Here is a 24,121-nt window from a genome sequence, read left to right as displayed (position 1 = left end):
GAGAATAGAAGAAGAAGAATCGTATATATGGACGAGCGAGAGGGGGATACAATGCATTTTTTATGAGGGGATGTTTCTGGCCATTCGGAACCACGGTGAGGATGGCGTGCCCTGAGTGGAAGGAGCGACCCCACCACGATTGCGACTGCCTCGGGGATCGCGCTTGGCAGCGGAGACGTAGTTAGCGTTAGCCTCAATCACAACAACAACCAACACCCAACACTTTACAACACTCAACTGCAAATCGAATATACCTGGGACCAGGGTCAAGGAGTAAGAGAAAATCTCACCACAATCCCCTGGGTTTACTATCTCAATGCCACCGAGTTCTTAACTTATCTCGATGGTCGACACCGACATGACGGTAGCGCCGAGAACGCCCCCTGCCGCATCCGATGCAACCGCGGAGTTGCGCTATGAGGCCGAGCCTTTAATTGCTGAAGAATGGGGAGCCGAACCAGGGTCTGTGATTAGTAGTGATCGGGATGATTCTAGTCAGATGACCAAGAGTAGTTGGCATTTGTTTATATTGACGTTTGGTATGGGAGGGTGAGTTATTATCGATGGCTTCTTTTATGTTATCTACGGAAAATTACTGACAGAAGCAGAGTCCAGGTAATTTGGTCTGTCCAACATGCCAACGGATCTGTATGTTGCCGCATCCTAACCAACTAAGTTACTCCATGACGTCTTTTATCTAATCAAAATGCCACGACAAGCCCTACCTCTTATCGCTGGGTATGAGTAAAGCCCTGCTTGCCTGGGTGTGGGTTGCTGGGCCACTGACAGGAACTATCGTACAACCTTATATCGGCATACGCAGTGACAATTGTCGCAGTCGCTGGGGTAGACGAAAACCGTTCATAGCAATTGGTGGCGCGACGACTGTGATATGTCTCCTCGCTTTGGCTTGGGTCCGAGAGTTGACCGGCAGCATATTTGCGGTATTCGGTGCCGACCATGAATCGGATACGGTGAAATCAGTATCAATCATCGGTGCGATCATTTTAATGTACTGTCATGATTTCGGGATCAATACAGGTGATTATCTATCCTTTTCAAACGCGCGGCTGAGCATATCCTAACTCTGATTAGTCCAAGCCGCTATGCGGGCATATATTGTTGACAATGCTCCATGGCATCAACAAAAGTCCGCCAATGCCTGGGCGAGCCGTGTTAGCGAAGCGGCAAGCATCCTAAGCTATGCTTTTGGCTACATGAATTTACCCGAGATATTTCCCATACTGGGCAAAACACAATTTCAGGTGATCTCTGTGATAGGAAGTTTTTGCCTGATAGGTAGTTTGTTGGTATCATGCATCTTTATCGAGGAACAACGAACCCATGACAAACCAAGGGCGGCGGTGAGATTGAGCACGATGAATTCTTTCGGTATGATTTGGAAGTCTGCACGGCACCTCCCCCCTCAGATAAAGAAAGTATTTGCCATTCAATTCGCGTCTTGGTTTGGATGGTTTCCATTTCTATTTTATATCACTACATATATCGGCCAATTGTATGTGAATCCCATCTTCGACAAGCACCCTGGTCTATCCAATGGTGAGATAGACAAGACATGGTCAGAGGCTACCCGAATTGCGACATCTGCCTATTTCTTGAACGCTGTCGTTGCTTTTGTGGGCAGTCTTGTGCTACCACTTATGGTTGTAGCACCATCACAAAAAGCATTCAAAGCTTCCACAAGTGGGAGCCCTTTACAGTCTCCACAGCCGACTTCGAGCTATGGACCATTTTTGCAAAACTCGTTATATGTTCTCAGGAAGCTCCGGATACCTGGCCTGACTCTTCGACGACTTTGGCTATTTTCACACTTCCTATTCGCGGTTTGCATGTTCAGTACAGTTTTCATATCATCACCTGGAATCGCTGCGTTGATGATCGCAATTGTTGGCATCCCTTGGATGGTTACATCTTGGGCTCCATATGCATTTATCGCGACAGAGCTTGCACAACATAACGGCGAGCCGAGAAATTCACGAGAGAGCATAGAAGAGAGTATCCGCCGCCCAAGTCATGCATACGACGATGGGGATACTAACGGTATCGGGGAAGCTGGCGTTGTTCTTGGCTTACATAACGTCTTCATCTCATTTCCCCAAATGGTGTCCAGTCTCCTCAGTAGTATCATTTTCAAAGCGTTACAGAAACCACGGGGCCAACCATTTGATAATAGCGTTGCCTGGGTTATGAGAGTTGGAGGCTGTGCAGCCTTGGTAGCAGGATTATTGACGATTCCTCTACAAGACCGGACTGCGGAATAGGTGTACAACAGACTGGCGTTACGTGAGTCCTAATCTTTCGGATATTGAGCGTATTTATTGGCTACCGGCGTTGTGGTATATAAACATATATTTAATACAAGCCTTGAAAGAGAAATGTCTTTTTGGACCCGGTCTAACGTTTTAATTTCTCACAGGCCGCACTTCTTTGAATCTAATCATAACCACCTCGGTGACGATCAATGCACTTTTGATATAGGCACAGGGCGAACACCGTCAACTGCAGAATCATCTCCACTTGCAATGGCCTTTCCCCATCCACCACCGCCTACAGCAATTATTAGCAACCCTCAAACATTACACATGAAATATCGAGGGGTACTCACCAGGAGAGTTGATCTGAATATAGTCACGAGCATTCAACGACGTCACCGCCTTGGCACCAATATTGATCTTCTCTACTTGCGCTTCTGCATTCTTCTTGAAGATATAATTAACTCCCACACTGCCCGGTTCGCCCCCTTCAAGACCATAGAGACTATACACTCTATGCTCAGATAGGATACTGAACTTCATGGGAATACGAGCCTCGATTTCCCGTGTCATTCCATCGCCACCATTATACAGTGTCTGTCCTGAGTCATTGGCCCATCTACTTCCATTTGTGTAAGTTGAGTTGCAACTTTCATCCGTGGACTATAAATTTCTAACACGAAAACTCTAGGTCATTTGTCGTCGCACTGCACATCGCAGCATACGTTAACCTCTGGCTGAGATCTCTCAACATCTACTCAGTAGCCAATCAACGTTCTCCCCTCTGGAGGGTATGCAATCGAATAGTCATGGCCCTCGTATACGCCATCACTTCCGATGCTCTTAGTGTTCGATGGCCCGTCATCATGGCTGGTGCCACAATCGATTTATTAGGAACCCTTGTGGCCGTCAGGGACTTGCCCTTTGGTGCAACATACGTTGCTTGGTTCTTGACGTTTGCTCCCGTCGGAACAGGTGCCTTGCTCTTCGCATGGGGTAGCGAGATTTGTGGAGATAGTGCCGAGGAAAGAGCAATCTTGCTTGTATGGTTGAATATTCTGGTATACATATTCAATGCCTGGGTACCGTTGTATGCCTATCTGGCGGATGAGGCGCCATACTACAAGTCTGGCTACAAGGTGAACGCTGCCTTGTGGGGAGTATATTTGATTGGCATTCCGGTTATGCTGTGGTTTTCTAAGAAGTTTCCGACTAAAAGGGCTCCAGTTGAAGATGCAGTACAACCAGCTGATTACGATGAGAAATGGAAAGAAAGCAAGGCAGCTCATACCAAACGGGAGGCGTGATCTATGATTAGATATACATAGTTTTATTTAGAATACAACAAGAGAAGAGATTAATCAAGTAATATGGAAGACATTTGAAATATACACTCGTGTCTAACCATACAACACCGTAGACCAGTTCGTCGATTTACCGAAGCAAATCCCCACGGCGGTGAATATTAGTAAATATATCCAACAAGAATGAAGATGATTAAACAGCAATAGCTGGCTCGGACCCTTCCTTTCCATTATCTTTCACGCTCTTCCACTCCACGAAAAGAGTAGCAACCAACGCAACGCATGTCAAGGCCAAGCTGACTCGATAAGCATTCACCAAACCCGCCATGTAGGCCTCCACGACAGCTGGCAATTCATCCAGTTTGCCAATCTTTGAAAGAACATCTCTTATGGCAGTTGCTCCTGCACTGATGATGACGCTAGGCTCAATGTCTTGTACGTGTGACTGCATGTAGCTAGAGAGCCCATTCTGAAAAACTGACTGACCAACTGAAATGAACAAAGCACCACCTAGATTCTGGAAGAACATTACCGCGGCAGATCCAATGGGTATATCTTCTTGGGACAGAATTGTCTGAACGGCGGTCATGGGGACCTGGAATCCTGCCCCGACACCAGCTCCAGCAAGGATTTGATATCCGATCCATTTTGGTGTTGATATAGTCGTACTGTACGTCGTCAACAGTCCACTTCCGATACAGAAAAGTACCGTGCTGAGGATTAGGAATGGCGTATAGTAACCCACGGCGGTGATTAGGCCGCCGAAAAAGACGGATGAAATCACCGTTGCGAGCAGAATAGGCAGCAAATCGATACCCGACTTGGTGGCCGAGTGGTCTTTGACCGATTGAAAGTATATGGGTAGATAATACATGAAGAGAAAGAATGCTCCACCGAAGGAGACCGCAAAGATGGATACTGACCATACGGTCCGCTTCTTAAGAATCCTGGGCGGCAAAGTCGCTTGATCTCCAAGTTTCCATTGAGAGATGCCGAACAAAATCGCAATCAAGCCGAATCCGACGAAGAGGCCGATTATTCGTGAGTCGCTCCAGGGATATTTGTTGCCGCCCCATTGAAGTGCTAGCAGAAGGCACACAATGGCGGGAATGATGAGTGCCGCGCCGACAAGATCAAGCTCTAGTAGTGTCTGAGACCATGTTTGAGTCTTGTCGTTCTTTCTGGCAGGGAGGTGAAGAATCAGAACAACAATGGCCGCGGCGACGCCTCCGATCGGTAAGCTGTTGCTAAGTCAGTATCTACTCATTTCTGATACAAGATAATAGATCTTACTTGATGTAAAAACACCACCTCCATGAAATATGATCGGTGAACGCTCCTCCCAGTAAGGGTCCGACGACGGATGCCACACCCCAGACTGCGCCAAAAAGACCAAACACCATCGGCCGTTGCCGAAGGGGAACTAGAGAAGCAGTAGAGATTAGTGACCGAAGATACTGGTGGTTAAGTAGTAGTTTACGAACTAGAGAAACTGAGAATGACCAATGCTCCGGAGAAGATGCCGGCAACACCACACCCTGCAATAGCCCTACCACCGATCAGAGTCGAGCTGTTGGGAGCGACACCACATATCAAAGAGCCCAGCTCAAACACAAAAATGGCGGCAAGGAAAGCCCATTTGACCTGACCGTGCATGTGAGCATTTAAAAGGGAGAAGCACCTTCCAAGGTTTAAAAGGGACGCGACTCACATTCATGATTTTGTATATACGGCCATATGTAGGCTGCAAAGCTGTAGACGTCAAAAAGTATGCACTGCCGTACCAGCCAACGTCCTGGACCGAGTGAAACTGGTCGGTAATCTTGGGAATAGCTGTTCCAATGATGGTCTGATCTAGCGCCACTAGGAAGACGGTGATGAAGAGAGAGACGACTATCAAAACAGCTTTAAACAGGTCGGGATATTCAGGTTCGGCTTGTTGGTCTGCCGTTGCATCTTTGCCGGTATCCTTTTCGAGATCATCTTTTTGGATTTTTTCGTCCTCTATTGAAGACTCCATATTTTCGTTATATTTTTCGTTCAGTTTATCCATGTGAATATCAGTTGCTGTCGATGTGGTCGTGCTAGAAGTCTCGTACTGGTTGGTGGCCGTAGTCATCTTTGCATCAACTGCCAAAGTATATTTTGCTGATCATGAGAAAGCAAAAAGCACAGGACCAGTACAGTACTTCGTAGTCAATTTATATTTTTGCTTCTTTTAATCAAGGTTCCTTCCACTGCATTCCACGCTCTGCGCGCCAGGCAGCAGTGTGTAAAACAAGACGGGGAGTTGGGTTCCGCCGACTCTTGACTTGGGCAAGGTAAAGCTTTGTATGGATAGGCGCGGTTGCAGCTGGCCGCGATGAGCCACATGGACGCGGCTTGTCGACTTTTGTTAAGTCCGTGGAATGCAGAGCTACTCATGACGTCTCGATTATTGGCTGGGGATTGGATTGCATTATTGGCTGTGTTATCCCCGAAGGCTGAGCTTCAGCCTGATAGCGCAACTCTATTTCTTACCACGAGAGATCAGATACGAAGCAAAGTGAGGAGTGATGATTCGTAAGCTGTACTCTAACTTAGTGAACTATTGGAGCAGATTTTTTAGTCTTTAATCGCTCAGAACTTTATTCTGAGTTGGCCGATGCACATGGGGTATATCGCAGACCATATGTCGGCGTCCAGTTTGGGGTGTACCTACAGCAATAGCGGGTTTCAGGGGCTCGGGAGAGTCTCGAAATGGACGAGTTCCAAGATTAGTAATGTTTGTTATGATACGGGCTCGGTCAAAATCAGCCGATACGACAATTCGGCGATTTCAATCCACCCGTGTCCCTACATACACATAGTACCCGAGTTATATACTGTCATATGTCATAGAGTAGGGGCTTGTAGGAAGATCTCAGAAGTATATTCTCTTGCTGGGAACGTAGGCGGCAACGAGCTGATGTCGGTGTCCAGTTTGGGGTGTACTACAGCAATAGGGGCGATTCATGAAAAATGGTATTCTCATTGGTCATATGAAAATCACTAACTTAGTTCACTAACTAGTGCAGTATCGAGTATTGCATGAATGAAACATCTACTTCAATACTATGTAGTACAGTAGGTAGTTATATCAAGCTGCCACTGGCTTTGGCTTTAATTGCCTGCCGCCGGCGCAATCACGTCCATCCCTGAGACTCATGGCCTTCTTGAGCTCCCACTCCTGCGCAGTCAAGCTGCCAATGGTGTTGGCGTTGTCGATTGCTATCTCGATGCCCTCGCATCGGTCATCTTCCGCCGTGGGGATGCGGCCGCCTTGTAGGCGACCCATGGAAGCCTCCATGAACGGCCTCACGGCCATGGCGACGGAATAACGATCCGTGTAGCGCTGGTCGCCCGGAGCATAATTGATGCGGTGCATATTCGATCTCAGTACGCCTCCAGTCCACTCAACATTAGCATCACCCATATTTACAATTAAACAGCCAGGTTGAGGCCGCACCCACTGCCAGGAGTTCTCGTCCTCGGTAGTAGCACTTGCAGGTTCCCCAGCACGTTCGCCGACAAGGTAACGCTGCCGAAATCGGTGTATGGGAGCAGACTAGTCCGCATATCTGCTGAGGTGAGGCTGGGCGCATATCGAATCAGGCGCAGAATGGTCCCTGAAGCGCGGTTTGGCGCCTGCAGGTCCCGGAGTGTATCGGGCAGCAGTTCGAGCTGGGTCTCCAGTGCTCGGAGGATGTGCGTTAGTGCAAACTGACCATGCTCGAGGTACGAGCGCAGGAGCTGGGCATGCGCAGAAATGGAGTCTGGGTTGGTTCGTGGCGCGCTGCTTTGGCCGAGGAGGTCATCCTGCGAGACATTGTAGAACTCACAACGATCCGGGGCCCCGGTTTCGGTTTTCATCATTCCTTGTTCTTTGTAGCTGGCTTGTCATCAGTCCTGCTTCTAGAATGGGAAGGGACTATGTATCCTTCTTACCTCGAAAATCATTAGGACGGTCTTGAGCGAACTTATTCTTCTCATCCAGGCTCAACTCCATCGTCCGGCGCACAATATCCAACACAGCATCAGCCTCGACGATCATCTTTTCTCCGACCGGATCACCTGTCAAGTCCAACAGAAAGAATCCCAGTGTGCGACAAGCATGAAGTACCGTCTCGGCCTCTCCCGTGTCGCCTGCGACCAGCTTGGCGAGAGCAATCGTTGCTATCTGGGCTATGGGCTCTAAGTCATCTGGGAAAGAGGGCTGGGAAGCAAAATACTTGACCGATGCCATGGTTGCAGGCTAAGTGATAAGTGTATGGTTATCCTTCGATGTGCTTATCGGTTTTCGCCTCGTTTCTGGCCATTGGGCTCTTATAAAAGAGGAGGAGAAAGCGCCCAGTGACGCTGAGATCGCATTTAATGAGATTGAAACTGATCGACCAATAGTCTAACAATATTACCACAGGTTCAGGTGTTTCCCCCTCTTCAGCATCAAGTGGGTGTTATATTAATGGTCCATAACGTCTGCATAATATGTTGGACTAACCACCTGGACCATAAGGCTACCCGCATACTGGATGATCTAGTATGGTATGGTATGATATAGCTATGGTACGGTGGTTGTGTAGTATCTACATATGTACAAGTAGCGAGGTTGGAAGAGATTGGAGTGCTCACATTATACATGTTCATCCATCTTCTTTGACGTTCCGCCTGACTTTCAAGTCTCGGCGACCTCCATGAACCCGAATGGATAGAAGACTTGTGTAGGCTTTAGTCACACTATCATTTCACCACTAGCGAATGAGTCTGCACTATTAATTGATCATTATATCGTCCTCATAATCGCCGTCAGATGTTCTGTCCCTGACGGCAAAACGGATACAGGTACTCAGCGCATTTGTTGCGTGTTTGAATACTTGGTGAGTTGATCCAGGCTATCTCGCATTCTCACGACATCGGCAAATTTGTTGCCCTACAGGGAGCTACCATCCCCTATTCCTTCTCCTTCACTGTAGGTGATTGGGTCGCGATCTGGAAATACTAGACCAGTGTCGGCATGCCCTAATTGATACTAACTCTGATCATGTCCACTGATGGAAGCTACAAATATTCGCCAGGACCTGCATGACGCTGGGTCCCATATGTGTAACATTGGTCCCTTGATGCATGTACGGAGGAAACGTGTTTGTTTGTTTCATCTTAAAAAAATATATCAAGCAATACACTGGTTATCCTACCATCATTCTTCTCCTCCCTCATATCTTCCAATAAACAGTGGAGAAGCGGGTATACCTAGCCCTAGATGCCGACTAGGTAACCTCTAACGACGTTGATACATATGGGTGACTCTGATGTTAGATATACTCCTGAGTGAACCAGCAGTTATTTGCATTGATATACACTACAATCTTAGGCGCATGTGATACCAAGTCTAGCGTAATACTCCCAATGGGTTGATCAAAGAGCTACTTGCGAAAATTGCAGGTGGCTCAAGCCCCATCGCATTTGTTCATGATCCCTCAGGGGCAAGATCCATATAAAATCAAGAGATATGCACTGGTTGATAATAACGGCAAAGACTTCTGCAAAAATAAAAATCTAGCTGTCTGGTCTATAGATACCCATGCAATTTCCGTGTAACGTCCTCCTTTGTAGATCGCCGAGTTCCCCCTTTCTAATCCGAGAACAATTTTTGAAGTCTTGATCCAACTGCTTGTGTGTTTTGACATGAAATGAATCTAGACATCGTTTCGAAAACAATTCTGTAAGGGACATTTGTCGAGAACAGACCTTCCTTTATGTGTAAACCCTATTCATTTCCCACTCATCGCCTGTACCTATCTATCGTATGAGTATTCCAGAAGGCATGACATGACCGTAAAATACTCCGCACAGACACTCCGAGCATACCGATCATAAATATGCATCTCTGCAAGGTGTTTATCGGAGTAGGGTAAAGTCCGACTACTGCCTCTTATCAGTTCAAAATCTTCAACATAATGTGATAAATAAATTTGGCGCGATACTCAACGTTACCCCAGGAATAATGCTGAACCTCTGAATGGATTATAGCATACCACCCAGATAACTAGGCTTCATTAACACCAGCGACGAGAATTCAAAGCATGCTATCAAAATGTTCCCGATAACCCTCATATACGCTACCTTTATCGGTTCGGCCGTTGCGCAGTCCGTCACAAGCCTGTTCTTACCCGGAATCATGTCGCAAGCGCTGGTTGGGTCGGTGATTGATAGTGTAAGTGTGATTCCATATCTGAATTACAACAGAACACTTGGTAGCTAACACAGTGATGTCCACAGAGCGGATCAACCACGACCTATTCTATAGCCTGCCCTTCCGGTACTGATGCCGATGACTGTGGTGTCGATGGAACCATGATAGCAATTGAGGGCCCTCACACTGCTATTTTCAATCGTATTGACGCTGACGATGAGTACGAGCACATCGGTTCTACCACTGTTATGTTTAGGTTGCTGATCGTTGTTTTTCATGATTAGGATTGCCGCTTTTGTATCTTGCGATCTCGAAAATTCACCCACGGCGACCTGTACTACCACAATCAGCGGGCCAGGAGCTGGCCATAACACCGGTACTTCGACCAAGACTTTTACCAACGCGTCTTCAATGCGAATACCGGTCACCATCACTTCTGCCCCGTCTACCGGTACGTCGGTGTCCATACCTGCTGCAATAAGGACGGCAACTACTATACCTCCAATTACTTCTCTTGCGCTGGCGCAATCACCGACCGGCACCACTGGAGATGCCTACCGAATGAATCCAAGGAATCACTTGACAGTTGGAGGCTTTCTCGCCGCAATATTGAACGTCATTTATTATATCTAATGTATCAAATTACTACATGTAACAGAAACCCATGCCTTCATTGTTAATACTCATATCCGCCACATGAGCGCTCACTTCGAACGTACTGTCCTCAATATATTAATTATTACCCTAATCACTACCATGTACCTTTTTCATACCTAATAATACCAGTTGACGCACAATAGCTCGTCTAATCTCGCTGCTTTACGACTCTCATCGACTTCTTGTGATTGAAGCTTCTATAGCTTCGTACTCCGTCCTTACAGTTCTATGTTTGTCTCATGTTCAATCTGGATGGCAGACTTGGTCAATTGTAGAACAGTAATGCGAGTCGGGTGTGAATATGTGATCTGCATAGTAACCAAAGAACTACCATCAACACGATCGTGTTGTCCATGCTGGAAGCAATTGGGTATCACCGTTTCAAATTATGTAGTCCGTCTGGGTTTTAGATTGAAGTATCGGAAAGGCGCTAATCGCCCTCGGAAGATTGGTTAGGGTAGGGTTGTTGGGTTGGGACCCCTATATTGGCGGTATTATATCCCTGCCTCAAAACAACGAACACCCGGGGGGTTGTGTCGGATTGATGGGTTTACTCCAGGCCAATCCTGAATAGTAGCTTACAAAGATGAAAAGAAGAATTGACTAGCAAGATTGTCTGTATTGAGTTCTCTCTCTGTCTGTCTGAATACATGAGGTTCCAAAGCCGGGTTTTTATAGACATCTGGTGAGCTGGTTTTATCGAATCCGGCATGTAGGGTTGACATCATTTGTGACCTATCATGAGGGGTAAAATTGGGGGCTATAAAGTAGAGCTTCTGATTGACTGCCTCATTTGACTGCCTCTGGATATCCGGATTATCTGACAGGTTGTTTCTCGATGGGTCCAGTTATTGATATAGCCTAAATGACTTAAGAAAGAAGAACCTCCAGAATGTTCTCCCAATAGTCAACAATAATATTAATCAAAACGCACACATAACTAGTCCGCGAAGATTGACAAGCGGCTTAATCCGAGTTATCTCGAATCTCGTGGCAAGCCAAGTGGCTGTCCATGATATTGCCTCAATTTCCATAGTCAATAAAAAAACAGCCTATTCAGAGCCCACCATGTAAGATGCAAATCTGATACTAACGGTTTTTCCACCAATCAGAGAAACCATCTCCTCAAGGATGGAGCCCAAGTGGACCTTCATCGGTACTTCAATTATCATGACACAGCGTTAATTTAAGCCTTGCGGATGTCGCGACCCAAGCCAATCTGATTGAGGGCCCTTCATTGGCAATTCATCTCGCTTAGTTGATGATAAGTCCTACTACGAGTACGGAGTAGTGTGGCTGTTTTTATGGAAAAAAAAAAACTGTTTATATCATTCGTGTTAATGCTGATTTTCGATGTTCCGAACGCTTGGTCTGAACGGACCAGACCCTCGTCTATATCCACTTACGTTTAGGGGGCGGTTTTGATCTCTAGAAATTAATTCAATCTTCACACCATTTCTTCTCCGTATAAGTCAGGAGCATCATTCGGATGTTCCAAGTCATGACTCCATTCCCGTCATCATGTTTCGCTCCTCTAACCGACCACGTTCTAGACGAAACTAATATATTACCTGCCAATACCCATGTCGTCAGCCAACCAAGTAGTATCTGGATCCTAATCTGACATAACGCCACTGTACCAGTTTGATTATGCTCACTTAACTGACCCTCCACTGAATCCACTCTGTGACCTTGAAACCTATTGTTTACTACGCGCAGAGCATGGCGGCGCTTCGTAGAGGGGAAACAAGCAAATCCAGACGTGAGTTGTCCGTGCTATGATGACTTTATCCTTGATTGTAAGATTAGATCTTAATATCCATATTAAGACGTCAAATGATAGTCAGTATAAAAGTCCACGCCTATCCAGGTAAACTTGTAGATACTCTTGTCCATCAATACATTCGTTCTTTATACATTCCGAAGGCACAGTTCCTTCTTCCATTCTTTTATTTGCGTTTATCATCAATTCGCTTCTCTAGACTATCTTCGCTTTTTGTTCTCAGATATTTACCACCGGTTGGAAACATGAAGGCTTTCTATCTTTCTCTCTGGGCGCTCGCAGGTTCGGCGTCTGCCTACCTTGCCACTACTACCGTATGATGCCACGACTTTTGGATGGTTGAATTAACGCTGATGATTCTCCTAGCGTTACTATGACGGTCAGGAAGGTGCTTGCGGATGTGGTAGTAGCTCCGGACTCTCCTCATGGCAGGTGGGTATATCTAATTTTCTCCAGCGATAGAACTATGTTAACGGGATCCAGCTCGGCATCTCAAACGGCGTGTACACCGCCGCCGGATCTCAAGCCCTCTTCGACACCAACGACTCCTCCTGGTGCGGAGGCGGCTGCGGTAAATGCTACAACCTGACCTCAACCGGTACCTCTGCCTGCAACGGCTGCGGCGAAGGTGGCGTCGCTGGCGAAAGCATTATCGTTATGGTCACCAACCTCTGCCCTTATAACGGAAACGAAGTTTGGTGCCCATCCGTCGGTGCCAAAAACAACTATGGATACAGCTACCATTTCGATATCATGGCCGAAAGCGAAGTCTTCGGTGACAATGTCGTTGTCAACTTTGAACCCGTCGCTTGCCCCGGTCAGGCTGCTTTGGATTGGGGGACTTGCGTTTGCCATGGTCAAACGGACACTGATACCACCCCGGCTGGAATGACTGCTGCTGCTGCTGCTGAATCTGCGGGTACTGTCGCGACTTCGTCGTCTTCTTCGTCTTCCTCGACTTCTACTGTAAAGACTTCTACTACTTTGGTCGCTGTTCCGACCAGTCCCGTGAAAGAGGTTGTTTCCTCATCGACTTCATCTACTTCGACCGTCAAGTCAATCCCGACTGTCGTTGCCGAATCCTCCCCCGCCGCGGTCGTTGAGCCTACTTCGACAGCAATCTCAACCCCCCAGGGCGCTGCTACAATCTCCACAACCTCCGTCACACAATACACCACCGTCACTGAGATCGCAACCGTTTGGGTCACTCCAAACCCCAGTGCCACAACCTGCAGCTCCAGTGCTGTCCAGACTTTGTATGGACAGTGCGGTGGTATCAACTGGACCGGTGCCACGACCTGTGTATCCGGCTCAACCTGCAAAGTGCAAAACCCTTACTATTACCAGTGCGTCAGCTCGGCTTAAATCAACGAGATAGGCCGGAAAGAAAGTCCACTTGGACAAACTTCATTGAAGATATTCTTCTCTTCTTTTCAAACCCCCCATTCGTTTTCCACTTCTTCGAAACCAGATATTACTTTCATTTCGATTCTTTGTCTTCTGTGTATGGTCAGGAATATCATCTCAGGAGTTTGTTGTATTATCATTTACTCGTCTTGATAGGACGTCAAATTCTATTTGCATATATAGCATCTCTCCAGATTTTTCGATCGCCTCATATTGAAGTTACCGTTTAAGTTGTGACTGTGCAGTCCCCTTTTGTGGAGTCGACTCCTCAAAAGAGACTAAAATTGCAGTACAACTAATACAAATTTGTATGATACAGGTATAATTCACCGAGGTGGTCATTAATTGTTTATAATTCTCTTATTTATCATCAAATGTAAATAAATCCTTCAGTTAGTAGTGCCAATCAAGCAACCCTGCGGCTCAATTACCGGTATCAGCACAAGCGTTGGTGGAAAGTTACAATCAATGAACAGTATTCCTTGACTCGGCCTATACAGACAGACCCATGCAAACCTTGGGAAAGCATCAAACTAGGGAAGAAATTATTGAGAATAAGATATGCGTTATGTTATATTCATAACTGTCTATTTGTACACGAAGTAAATGGTATTTCCCAAAAGTAGCTTTTCCGAGCCAGTAAACATAAAAAGAAAAGATGCAGCAATGTAACCTGTAAGAGCGGAGGAAACCTGGTCTATTATGTATAAGTAAACATTAGAGGTGAGTGGTATGTATAAAATGCAAAAATAGGCGAGTGAACGAGAGTGGGAGATTATGCGGCAGCCATTTCGATGCGCTTGCCCTTGATTGAAATCCATTGAATGCTTAGGGCGCCGATGAGGGTCAGACAGCTCATGGCAACCGAGACGTAGTAAGCATTCGTCAATGCGTCGTTATAAGCAGCTAGGATGGCAGGTAGGAACTGTGCAGGGATGACTTTTTGGATCTGGGTGGCACCCGCGTTCAGGACAGTGGCGGCATCAAGTCCTGGAAGATTGGCAGCGATGACATTGCTGACCAACTTGTTCGCAAAGACGTTTTCGGCGACAGCAATGAAAAGTGCACCACCTAGAGTTTGGGAGAACATGACGATGGCGGTTCCGACGGCGATATCTTTTCCCTTTAGACAAGCCTGAACAGCGACCATGGTCTGTTGCATGCCGAAACCGACGCCGGCGCCAAAGATGAACTGGTAACCGATCCATTGGGATTGAGGAGTGTCCACATTAAATGTGGTCATGAGACCGGCACCCACGGATGTGAGGATCGAGGAGATAATCATAAAGGGGGTGTAGTAACCAAGATAGCTGACAAGACCTCCAGAGAGCATGGAAATGGCGACGAGACTGAGAATCAATGGCAAGTTCATGATACCGGATCGAACAGCCGAGGCGCCCTTGATGGCTTGGAACCAAATGGGAATCTGTATTTAGTGTTAGTGCCTATGATTCCTTGATAGTTCAGAAAAGCAAGACTGGCACTTACGTAGTAAATAAAAATGAAGAAGGCAGCACCCTGGAAGGCAGCATACAAAGCACATCCCCAAATGTTGCGGTTCTTGAAAATACGAGGCGGCACGGTGGCAAGTTCCCCTTTCCATATCTGGATGGCCACAAATGCGATGATCAAAACACCAAAGAGTACGAACAATGCAATGATACGTCCGTCACTCCAGGGGTACTTGGTACCTCCCCATTGCAGGGCAAGCAGAAGGCAAATGACACCGGGAATGAAGAAGAAAGTTCCCTCGAGATCGAGAAGCTTGATCTGTTCTTGCCATGTCGAAGCAACTGCCTTGGTCTTTCCACCAGGGGGTTGGAAGAAGAAGATGATGAAGAGACCGGTGATGGCACCGAAGGGAAGGTTGATATAGAAGCACCATCGCCAGGTGACCTTGTCGGTGAAAGCACCACCCATTCTACATTGACGATCAGTATTTGCGACGGCAAGGATAAAAAGTGTTTCCTGGTGTGACTTACAGAGGTCCGGCTACAGATGCAATACCCCACATACCTCCAATCAAACCCATGTACATTGGGCGTTGTGCCAGGGGAACCGTTCGTGAGACAATAAGCAGAGCACCGGAGAAGATGCCGGCAGCGCCGATACCAGCAACGGCACGGCCCATAATCAAGCCGACGGAGTTGGGAGTAATACCGCAGACGAATGAACCAAGCTCAAAGATGAAGAGCGCGGTGAGGTAGACCCATTTGACCGAGTAGAAAGTGTACAATTTACCGAAAATCAGCTGCAAGCAGCAAGTGGTCAACAGATAAGCCGCGCCATACCAACCGACATCGTTCACGGCATTGAATTGATCAGTGATTCGAGGAATAGCGGTTGCGATAATTGTGTTGTCCTGTTAACAATAACCGTGCAATTAGTGGGGTTCAATGTTGTACGCAGGAGATAATGGGTGGGCATACCAAAGCCATACAAAAGACGGACAAACACAAAGCAATTGTGATCAGTGTCAGTCTCCATTTTGCTGGATATTCAACCTGTTCTTCCTCCTCTTCCTCTTCCTCTCCCTTTTGAATTTCTTCTTCGTTTGCCGCATCTGCGCTGTCTGCTTTCTCGAGGGATTTCTCTACAGCCGTCTTTTCGTCTGCCACCGGCTCATGAACTGTGGTTTGTTCGTCCCGACTGGAAGTATCACGCTGGCCGCCCTCGATCTGCTTCTCGCTTTCCAGAACCATGATGTTCCTCTCTGTCAGGCTCTGGCCGTCTGCTAGTGAGACGTCCGTCGAGCCCTCTAGATTGGTTGATGTATAATTGTCGGCCATTTCGATCCTGAAAGATGAAATTTGTGACCGTCAGGCAAGGTCTCCTACAACAGTCAGAATATATAGAGGTTTTTTACTCCTTCCCTCCTTCCTGAATAAGCCTTTTCCTTTATAATAATACTAGGAAATAAACCGGGTCCATCCATATGAAAAGCCGGCTCCATCTGAGCCTGGCCAGCTGGTCCACTTGCACGGAGAAATTTATAGTTGACACAATCTAATTGGCCAAGGTTCGCCACATTTAAGCAGATTTTTGATATGCTTTTCCTCATTTAGGCTTAGCGGAGGCCAGGTCGGTTGGCAATTCGCCCGAAGTGCAGGACCCGCCCGGATCTGGAGCTTTCCGAAAGCCAATCAGAGCATCAAAGAGACATCATAAAATGCATCAGATAAGCGAGCTCGATCCGATACCGTAATTACGATCGGTAACTACAGAGCGGACCAAATCGCCCGAAGCTGAAACACGTCGGCTGGCCACTCACAGGACGTCGTTTATGTCCGGCGAGACTCATTTGGCAATTAGTCCGCTGCATAAATTACTAATTTTACTACTCCTGTGGTGTTCTCAATTCTGGAAACTTGAAATAGAAAATGGTCTGTGTCGAAGCGTTTCACCTGTCAGTCTACGGAGTGCTCCGTACATGGGATAACTACGTAGTTCCGTGGCTGACTAGTTAACTAGCTGGTTAGTGGTTAGTTACTCCAGACAACTTATCATAGTACAGTATAATCAGGGCGCATGATCTCGCCGCGGCGTAATACTACATTCAACATCAAGGTTTGTTCTCCCTGAGCGTATTCTCAGAGTATCTGGCAGCCGGAACTTCCCCACGCCGAACTCCGTGGTTAGCGCAATCCGTATCCAACTTAGTACTATTAAATTTGACTCATCCCTGGTCGTGTTTTCGTTAGACTTTGCTAGCATGTTAGGCAACAGCAGCATTGTCCTCCTTTTCTGCTCCCTGTCTCCTTTCATCCGTTGTTGGTCCGTACAGAATATATATGTTCATGGTCTTAAACTAACCAGTTACTCCGTAGTTAATTCAACGTCACGTCATCTTACTGCTCTGTACAGAGTACACTGATACACTACTGCCTGGATGCCACCTTGACGCCTAATCGTCGCCTATGCAAGCACTACTTCCGGTCTGTCGGTTCGGTAACGTACAACTCCCGCTTTGTGCACACAAAGACCTTGCAACCCAAGTATGTTATGCTTAACGTACTACGTACATATATTATGACGCCAGATATATTATCTTTACGAGCTTCTTTGATCAGATGACCTCGCTAAACATGACGTAGGTCCGTGCGAGAGAATGATTCGAATTGTGTAAATTGTGTCCGGATCGGCAGTTCCGATGCATCGACTTGATACCTCACCTCAATCGCGTCAAAATCCTCGATGTAGATCGGGATACGGCCATGTACTTTTCGTGATGTACACCGGTATATTCCGTACGTTCCCCAAGGGCCTGTTTCTCACGAGTCGGAGACTGTCGAATCAATTTGGTTGCATTCCGTACAGGCTTCCCATTCGAGTCATGCTTGCGCATAAGCGTCCCCTGGCCGGTGAGGGAACCTCAACTTTCTACATGCCCTCGTTGATCAGTACTCTATAGTAGGCTTGACTACACCCTTGGGCATCTGCTGTTGCTACTCAGTCCGACCTGGACCAATTCTCTACTCGGAACGAGATCTGATATCCCCCAGGCAATGCAATATCTGTGAACCATATTGATAGTATCATCGATGTCCCTGGATATATGATATATCCCTTCGATCAATCCGAAGCCTTCCAAGGTTATGGTTATGCGAAGTAGAAGACCTGAAGGCAATGAGCCAGATCGCTGATTCGCTTGCTGAGAACTAAATTTGTTATTACTCTCCACTAGGCCTGATAAGTCATGGCGATGGTTTTATCATGTATATTTGATGCCTTTCCGGGGATACAGTTACTGGCTCGGTTACCACAAACGTATTACAGTTGCCTGATACCGGTATGTTACACCAAGTTGCCCAATTGATAAGCCCTAATAGCGGTATATTTACAGGATACACACATGATGTAACCGTATTACATGATTCAATTAAGTTTTAAGCCTCATATGATATGCCGATCTCCGATCTGGAAATTTCTCGAATTACTTTGTCCCAATCTAGGTGCTGTCCGCTAAGAATATTCCAATGTATCCGGCTTTGATAGAGGTGAATCTGATGCCGGTGCTGAATGGTATGGGGCGAGCGGAAGAGCAGTGGACAAAGTTGCTGAGTCATGCTGGGCTTGAAGTTGTCAGGTTTTGCAGTGCGGCACCAGAGTCAAAGGAGGCGATGAGGTTCCAACGAAGCGTAGATGAACCCTAACAGATCCATCCTCATTATGATGATTCAAGATACTACTGTAGTACAGAGCAAGGCAGAAACTTGTATGATATATATCGACCAGCCGACTTGTTCAAGGTCGAGAATTATGTTTCTACCCAGTAACTAACTATGTAGTAACTTCAACCACCTAAAAAACGGATGCCGAGCAGCGGTGTGCGGAAGAGGATCCCCGTCCTTGCATATCAACATCACGAAACTATTCGCTGCGGAAGTGGCGAACTTCAAGTCACCTGCAGCAGTATATTCAAGGTTATCCATTCATATTTCTTGAACTGGCCTTGAGGGCCTTCCAACCATTCAATCCCCGCCACGCAATGATACATCCTACCGTAGAACCCTGCACATAGCTGCAAGGCTGGATCTACTAATGTACGTATAACTATAGACCGCCCTGGATACTTCATGCCGCCTTCAAACCACGGCTCACGAAGAGTCTCTAGTAAATCTGCCCTTCACTCTTTGGGGATCACAAATATCCTTGCAACCTGTCTAAGATCTCATCAACTACTCCAGAATAAGCGATTGATAACTTGATACAGGTTCGTAGATCGGGTTTAGAAGATCGGTTGATCGGCTTATTGCACCCAGATGGAATGAAGTGGCTTGCATGGGCGGCCCGAATTTCTCAAGCTTCATGCCATTCATATTGAAGAGAGGGTCAAATTCGTATTTCCATGTGGGACTGAAAGAAAAGAACTGGAACTTCGCACACCTGTGTGTCCCTCAGTCGTCAGACACGTAAAATGATGTTAAACGTAGCGCGGGTTTTGATACCACACATTCAATCTTTCTAGACTAAAATTCGTGTGCAAACTCGGAATTTTTACGTAGCTCACCCTACAGGCGCATAAAAACGACTGATGTCAAGGTGTTTTCCGGATGACACTGCAAGCGGGCGATCCACTGCCTGAGGGTGACCCTTATGTATGCTCCAAATTCAATCCTAGGAGCTAGGAGTTAATTAAAGGGCTAATGGCAATTGACAGGGCATCAGCGTCTACCTCCCAACATGGGATGCCACATTGGCATGGGCTCAGCGACATCCAGATTTTGTCGCCAAGCTGAGAACGGCATATCCTCGATTCTTTGTTGCGCGTGTAGTCTTGGAGTTGGCGGCCAAAATACTAAAACATGCAAATCTCCCTTTTTCAGAACCACAACTTATAATCCTTACACCATCGTATCGCGCTGCGGAATCTTGTCGAAGGTTCTTTGCAAAAGTCGGGATTCCGAATAGTCAAATCATATGTGTTCAATTCTCGGGTGAGATCACGGTGGTGAAGGAGGAGGATGTGGCATCCGATAGTACTCCAGACAAGCAACTGTACGCCGTAACATATCCCGAAAGTCGAGCATCTGAAGGTAAAGCTTTTTGGCAACATACGGGAGCTGGCGTTTCCGTTCGAACTACTGTTTACTGGTTGGAACATGCGCCATTCCTGGAGAACCGACAGATCTTTGCAGAACAGTCTCCTACAAGACTGCCGCTTGAAGACGGAGATAAAGCTGTGATTATGCTACGCGAGCGAATTTCAGAATCCGTGTCGACTTCATCACTTCTGATTCGCGTCGATGATGTGACATGTTATCCGACGGGTATGTCGGCTATCAGCAACACTTCGCTGGCTATACGCAGTCTGTTTGATAGGCAGGATGGAATTCATAGAGTGGCAGTATTTGGGTACGTTGTCTCTTAGCTATTTTCTTTTGGCGATGTTGATATTGACAAACATTGGCAGATTCTTGTATGTGGATACATTCAAAGTCCTAAGCAAAATCCACAGTATGGAATGTATCTTATACGGCAACGGCACAAGCGAGGACTTGGATGCTCTTGAAAAGGATTTGAACAATGGTCTAGTTATCGACGCGTTGTATACCGAATTTCCTGGAAATCCTCTACTACGATCACCGGACTTGGAACGCCTGTACAAACTATCTCGGAAACATGGATTCGTTGTGATAGTAGACGATACGGTTACCACCTCTGTCAACGTCGCGCTTTTTCCATACTGCGACGTCATTTGCAGTAGTCTAACCAAAATGTTCAGCGGAGGTTGCAATGTTATGGGAGGATCAACCGCCTTGAATCCCCAATCACCATGGTACTCTAAATTGAAACCCGCCATTGCGAAGAACAAGCCGGAGCCATACTTTTGCCTCGACGCAATAGTCATGGAAAAGAACAGTCGAGATTTTACAGATCGTGTCCAGAAAGCGAACACTAATACTGAGATGGTCGTTGATATGCTAAAGGGTCATCCAACAGTGGACGAAGTATTCTACCCCAAAGGTAGTTCGTCGCAGGATCTTTATAATAAATTTCGGAGAAGCGAGGGCGGATACGGCTTTCTCGCCTCTATAAGATTCGTGACACCCGAGGCTGCGATTGCGTTCCATGATGCATTGGATGTGGCCAAGGGCCCGAGTCTTGGGACCAATTTCACCCTATGCTGCGCGTATACATTGTTGGCACACTACTCAGAACTGGATTGGGCGGCGGAATACGGGGTGGTTGAGCATCTGGTTCGGATAAGCGTTGGGATTGAGTGTGAGGACCTTCTCAGGAATATCTTTAATAAAGCTCTTGCGGCTGCGGAAAAGGCTCTCACTGCTATGAACGATTCATAAGGTGTAGTGTATCAACTAGGAAACCTGAGATATGATATCGGCATCCACAAACAAGAACTAAGCCGAAACCAAAAAGTTATATGATTACAAGACGTGCTACTTCTGACATTATTCCACACAAAGACATCATGATAAATAGATCTACCTTGGACAAAATACGCTAGCCTGACTTTCCTTTACAGCGATGCTATCATTCCCAGATCTTTCTCAAGACGAGGGTCTCTGATGCCCTCATACTCAGCCATGGCTACCTATGAGCTCACAAGTACAAGGGAACTAGAGACTTTTACAAATATATTCAAACTGCAGCCATCAATACGGTGCCTTGTCTTGTTTCTTGACGATATAGTAGATCTATATACACTTGCATAATATCATACGTGGATAATATCTATGACATGTGCTTATCCATGTACACATCGTCTCTCACGACGGTATCGTTCTGTACACTCCACTCAGTGGAGTCGATCAACAAATCCGATGCAATCTGCTCGAACCCATAGCCGTGCTCTTTCACATATCGCATATTCGCAGTAGGCCAAACTTGACAAATAAGATAGTACGCCACAAATGCCGTAACAAAGGACAGAATCCAGCCGAGATCGACGATGTGCATTGCCGCCGTGGAAACATTCGCACCTAGTTGGCCGCAGAAACCAGGGAAGGGAAGCGCGATTCCAATGATATAAGCTATCACCGCTTGAATGTTGACACCGTGGGTATAGTAGTAGTTCTTGTTGGCGGGGGTTCCGTTGTACAGCGACGGTACGAAAATGTTTCCTTTGGTGAGGAGGAAGTCTAGTTGACGTTAGCAAAGGACTTCATTTAAGGTTCAAAGTAATGGATACGTACAGTCGCACACCATGATTGCCACAACACTCGCCTTGATGCAAGAATTAGCATGAAATCGAATGTCTATAATGTAAGAGATATCATACCATGAACAGGCCATATCCACTGAGGAAAGTTGTAAACTTGGCCGCCGATGCAAGGATCTTCCATGGACAAACAATCCAAGCAAGGATCTCGATGATGAATTGACCTCGACGCATATTGATATATGATGGAAATAACATCGATGAGTCAGCGCCAAAAGCAATCATGTTGGCTGCAATGTTGACTCCCACAACCTGGACAAGCCAGGCGAATGCGCAAAGGAAAACAGCGAATCTGACACTGGATGTCCAGTAGTTATCCAAAATCAGACTCATCAAATCCCATTGGTTCCTGGATTACTATCAGATACGCTCTGTATGACGATGTTTTCGACTTTCAATCATATTTTTGCGAGTACGTACCAGATGCTAGTACCGAATTTCAGGTTGACGGCTGCTGTTGACAGAATACCGAGACTAGCAGATAAAGTCACCGCGATAGGATTTGAGATCTGCAGAACAAATTTAGAATTTCACCAATAACGGTACTGAAAAGGAGTTAAAGATGCATCACTTACCAACTGAGTCCAGACGGGAGCACCCTTACTGCGAGACCATCTCGCATAATCGGGTTGGTTGGTAATCAGTGTAGCAGTGTTACTAGATTGAAAGAGTCAGAAAGTGTGGTCCATTAGAAGGAAAAAAACGTTCGTACCCCATGCCACTGTTGATTCCGGCCAAAATCATCCACGCCACTGTACTGGAACTTGTCGAAGTTGCTGCATAAAGTCCCCCGCTCAGGCGACCCTTTGTATTTGCCATAGCCCAAATAAACAAACCGAAAATTGCCGGTAGCGAAACAATCGTCTTGAACCAGAAGAACTTGCGCAATTGATACGGCCGGAAATAGCAAAACGGCAGATGGACCAACCAGGCGAGGAAAAAGGACAACATTACCGGGGTGGTGATACTGGCGCTCTCAGGCAGGTGATTGGGGATATCAGTGAAGTTGTGTCCGAAAATGGTTCGAAGGATATTGTACATGTATTGGGCACCAGAGTACACTGAATGAAGTGTTCTCATTAGCATTACCGACGACTTCCACTGTGCGAAGCTGGCTAGGATGGCTTACTTTGCACCGCATACCAAATAATGGCCAAAATTGCGCGAGCACCGACAAAGTAGTAACTCCCCCACATGCCAAAGACACTCCGGCCAACGCAAGGGAATCCAATGTGGTATACCGCTGCTGAGCGGGAGTTGAACGCCATGGCAATGGACGAAATAAATTGAGATACAAAGATCACAATAATAGCCTGCCACCAGTTGAGACCAACGCCGATCATCGCCTTTGAGCTGGTTAGAATAATGATTTCCTGAGATATGTTTTGTCACCTACAGATCCCAAGGTCCAGTTGGTGAATGAGATGGACCAGTAAAAGGTGACATAGTTCCACCAGTGCCAGGCTAGACACGAATAAGCTAAATTTCGTGATTGACAAGGTCAAGAGAGTCATTTGCTTACTTTGTTGTTCTGGCGGCGTAGGGAGGAGATCTAGCAAAGGGAAACAATTCAGCTCCGTCGGTCGCGTGCCTCTGAACAATAGCTTGCTAACCTTCGTTGATCCACCGAGATCTCTCTGCATCTTCCTCCTCAACGGACAGCTTGACTGCCATCTTCACGCGCTGTAAAAGAGATGCCATGGTCGGTTATCCCAGGAACAGTGATTGACTGAGATCCGGCGGAGTCCACGGCACGTACTCTGTAGTTCCTAATACAGAGACCTCGGACTTGCCTCTGTTTTT

At 46.6% G+C, this 24,121-nt stretch overlaps 9 protein-coding genes across 9 annotated transcripts; 5 read left to right on the top strand and 4 right to left on the bottom strand.

Annotated features, from left to right (window-relative positions):
• Positions 1-358: 358 nt before the first annotated feature.
• Positions 359-2,282, top strand: EYB26_007571 (uncharacterized protein; the record flags this gene model as incomplete). Its single annotated transcript, XM_054266837.1, has 4 exons — positions 359-549; positions 609-648; positions 720-1,041; positions 1,096-2,282. The coding sequence occupies 4 exons, from the start codon at positions 359-361 to the stop codon at positions 2,280-2,282; spliced, it is 1,740 nt and encodes a 579-aa protein (XP_054122812.1).
• Positions 2,283-2,814: 532 nt separating this feature from the next.
• EYB26_007570 (uncharacterized protein) lies at positions 2,815-3,580 on the top strand (the record flags this gene model as incomplete). Its single annotated transcript, XM_054266836.1, has 2 exons — positions 2,815-2,906; positions 2,965-3,580. The coding sequence occupies 2 exons, from the start codon at positions 2,815-2,817 to the stop codon at positions 3,578-3,580; spliced, it is 708 nt and encodes a 235-aa protein (XP_054122811.1).
• A 190-nt stretch (positions 3,581-3,770) lies between these two features.
• EYB26_007569 (uncharacterized protein) lies at positions 3,771-5,696 on the bottom strand (the record flags this gene model as incomplete). Its single annotated transcript, XM_054266835.1, has 4 exons — positions 3,771-4,818; positions 4,871-5,000; positions 5,062-5,221; positions 5,289-5,696. The coding sequence occupies 4 exons, from the start codon at positions 5,694-5,696 to the stop codon at positions 3,771-3,773; spliced, it is 1,746 nt and encodes a 581-aa protein (XP_054122810.1).
• Positions 5,697-6,695: 999 nt separating this feature from the next.
• On the bottom strand, positions 6,696-7,841 carry EYB26_007568 (uncharacterized protein; the record flags this gene model as incomplete). Its single annotated transcript, XM_054266834.1, has 3 exons — positions 6,696-7,000; positions 7,069-7,479; positions 7,544-7,841. The coding sequence occupies 3 exons, from the start codon at positions 7,839-7,841 to the stop codon at positions 6,696-6,698; spliced, it is 1,014 nt and encodes a 337-aa protein (XP_054122809.1).
• A 1,848-nt stretch (positions 7,842-9,689) lies between these two features.
• EYB26_007567 (uncharacterized protein) lies at positions 9,690-10,421 on the top strand (the record flags this gene model as incomplete). The annotated part of the gene is made up of 3 exons (XM_054266833.1): positions 9,690-9,809; positions 9,875-10,008; positions 10,073-10,421. The coding sequence occupies 3 exons, from the start codon at positions 9,690-9,692 to the stop codon at positions 10,419-10,421; spliced, it is 603 nt and encodes a 200-aa protein (XP_054122808.1).
• Positions 10,422-12,473: 2,052 nt separating this feature from the next.
• On the top strand, positions 12,474-13,593 carry EYB26_007566 (uncharacterized protein; the record flags this gene model as incomplete). Its single annotated transcript, XM_054266832.1, has 3 exons — positions 12,474-12,542; positions 12,595-12,660; positions 12,712-13,593. 3 exons carry the CDS (start codon positions 12,474-12,476, stop codon positions 13,591-13,593), a joined length of 1,017 nt encoding a protein of 338 aa, XP_054122807.1.
• An 817-nt stretch (positions 13,594-14,410) lies between these two features.
• EYB26_007565 (uncharacterized protein) lies at positions 14,411-16,424 on the bottom strand (the record flags this gene model as incomplete). The annotated part of the gene is made up of 4 exons (XM_054266831.1): positions 14,411-15,061; positions 15,124-15,556; positions 15,618-15,997; positions 16,065-16,424. 4 exons carry the CDS (start codon positions 16,422-16,424, stop codon positions 14,411-14,413), a joined length of 1,824 nt encoding a protein of 607 aa, XP_054122806.1.
• A 3,264-nt stretch (positions 16,425-19,688) lies between these two features.
• On the top strand, positions 19,689-21,440 carry EYB26_007564 (uncharacterized protein; the record flags this gene model as incomplete). Its single annotated transcript, XM_054266830.1, has 3 exons — positions 19,689-19,733; positions 19,796-20,490; positions 20,549-21,440. 3 exons carry the CDS (start codon positions 19,689-19,691, stop codon positions 21,438-21,440), a joined length of 1,632 nt encoding a protein of 543 aa, XP_054122805.1.
• A 391-nt stretch (positions 21,441-21,831) lies between these two features.
• EYB26_007563 (uncharacterized protein) lies at positions 21,832-24,019 on the bottom strand (the record flags this gene model as incomplete). Its single annotated transcript, XM_054266829.1, has 10 exons — positions 21,832-22,238; positions 22,293-22,323; positions 22,379-22,667; positions 22,739-22,827; positions 22,894-22,975; positions 23,031-23,379; positions 23,448-23,664; positions 23,715-23,782; positions 23,841-23,870; positions 23,932-24,019. 10 exons carry the CDS (start codon positions 24,017-24,019, stop codon positions 21,832-21,834), a joined length of 1,650 nt encoding a protein of 549 aa, XP_054122804.1.
• Positions 24,020-24,121: the final 102 nt, after the last annotated feature.

Source organism: Talaromyces marneffei, chromosome 6, assembly GCF_009556855.1.
Source record: "Talaromyces marneffei chromosome 6, complete sequence".
In the NCBI taxonomy this organism is placed as follows: Eukaryota; Fungi; Ascomycota; class Eurotiomycetes; order Eurotiales; family Trichocomaceae; genus Talaromyces; species Talaromyces marneffei.
The sequence above is the reverse complement of the archived record's forward strand: the minus strand, read 5'-3'. Positions and strand labels throughout refer to the sequence as shown.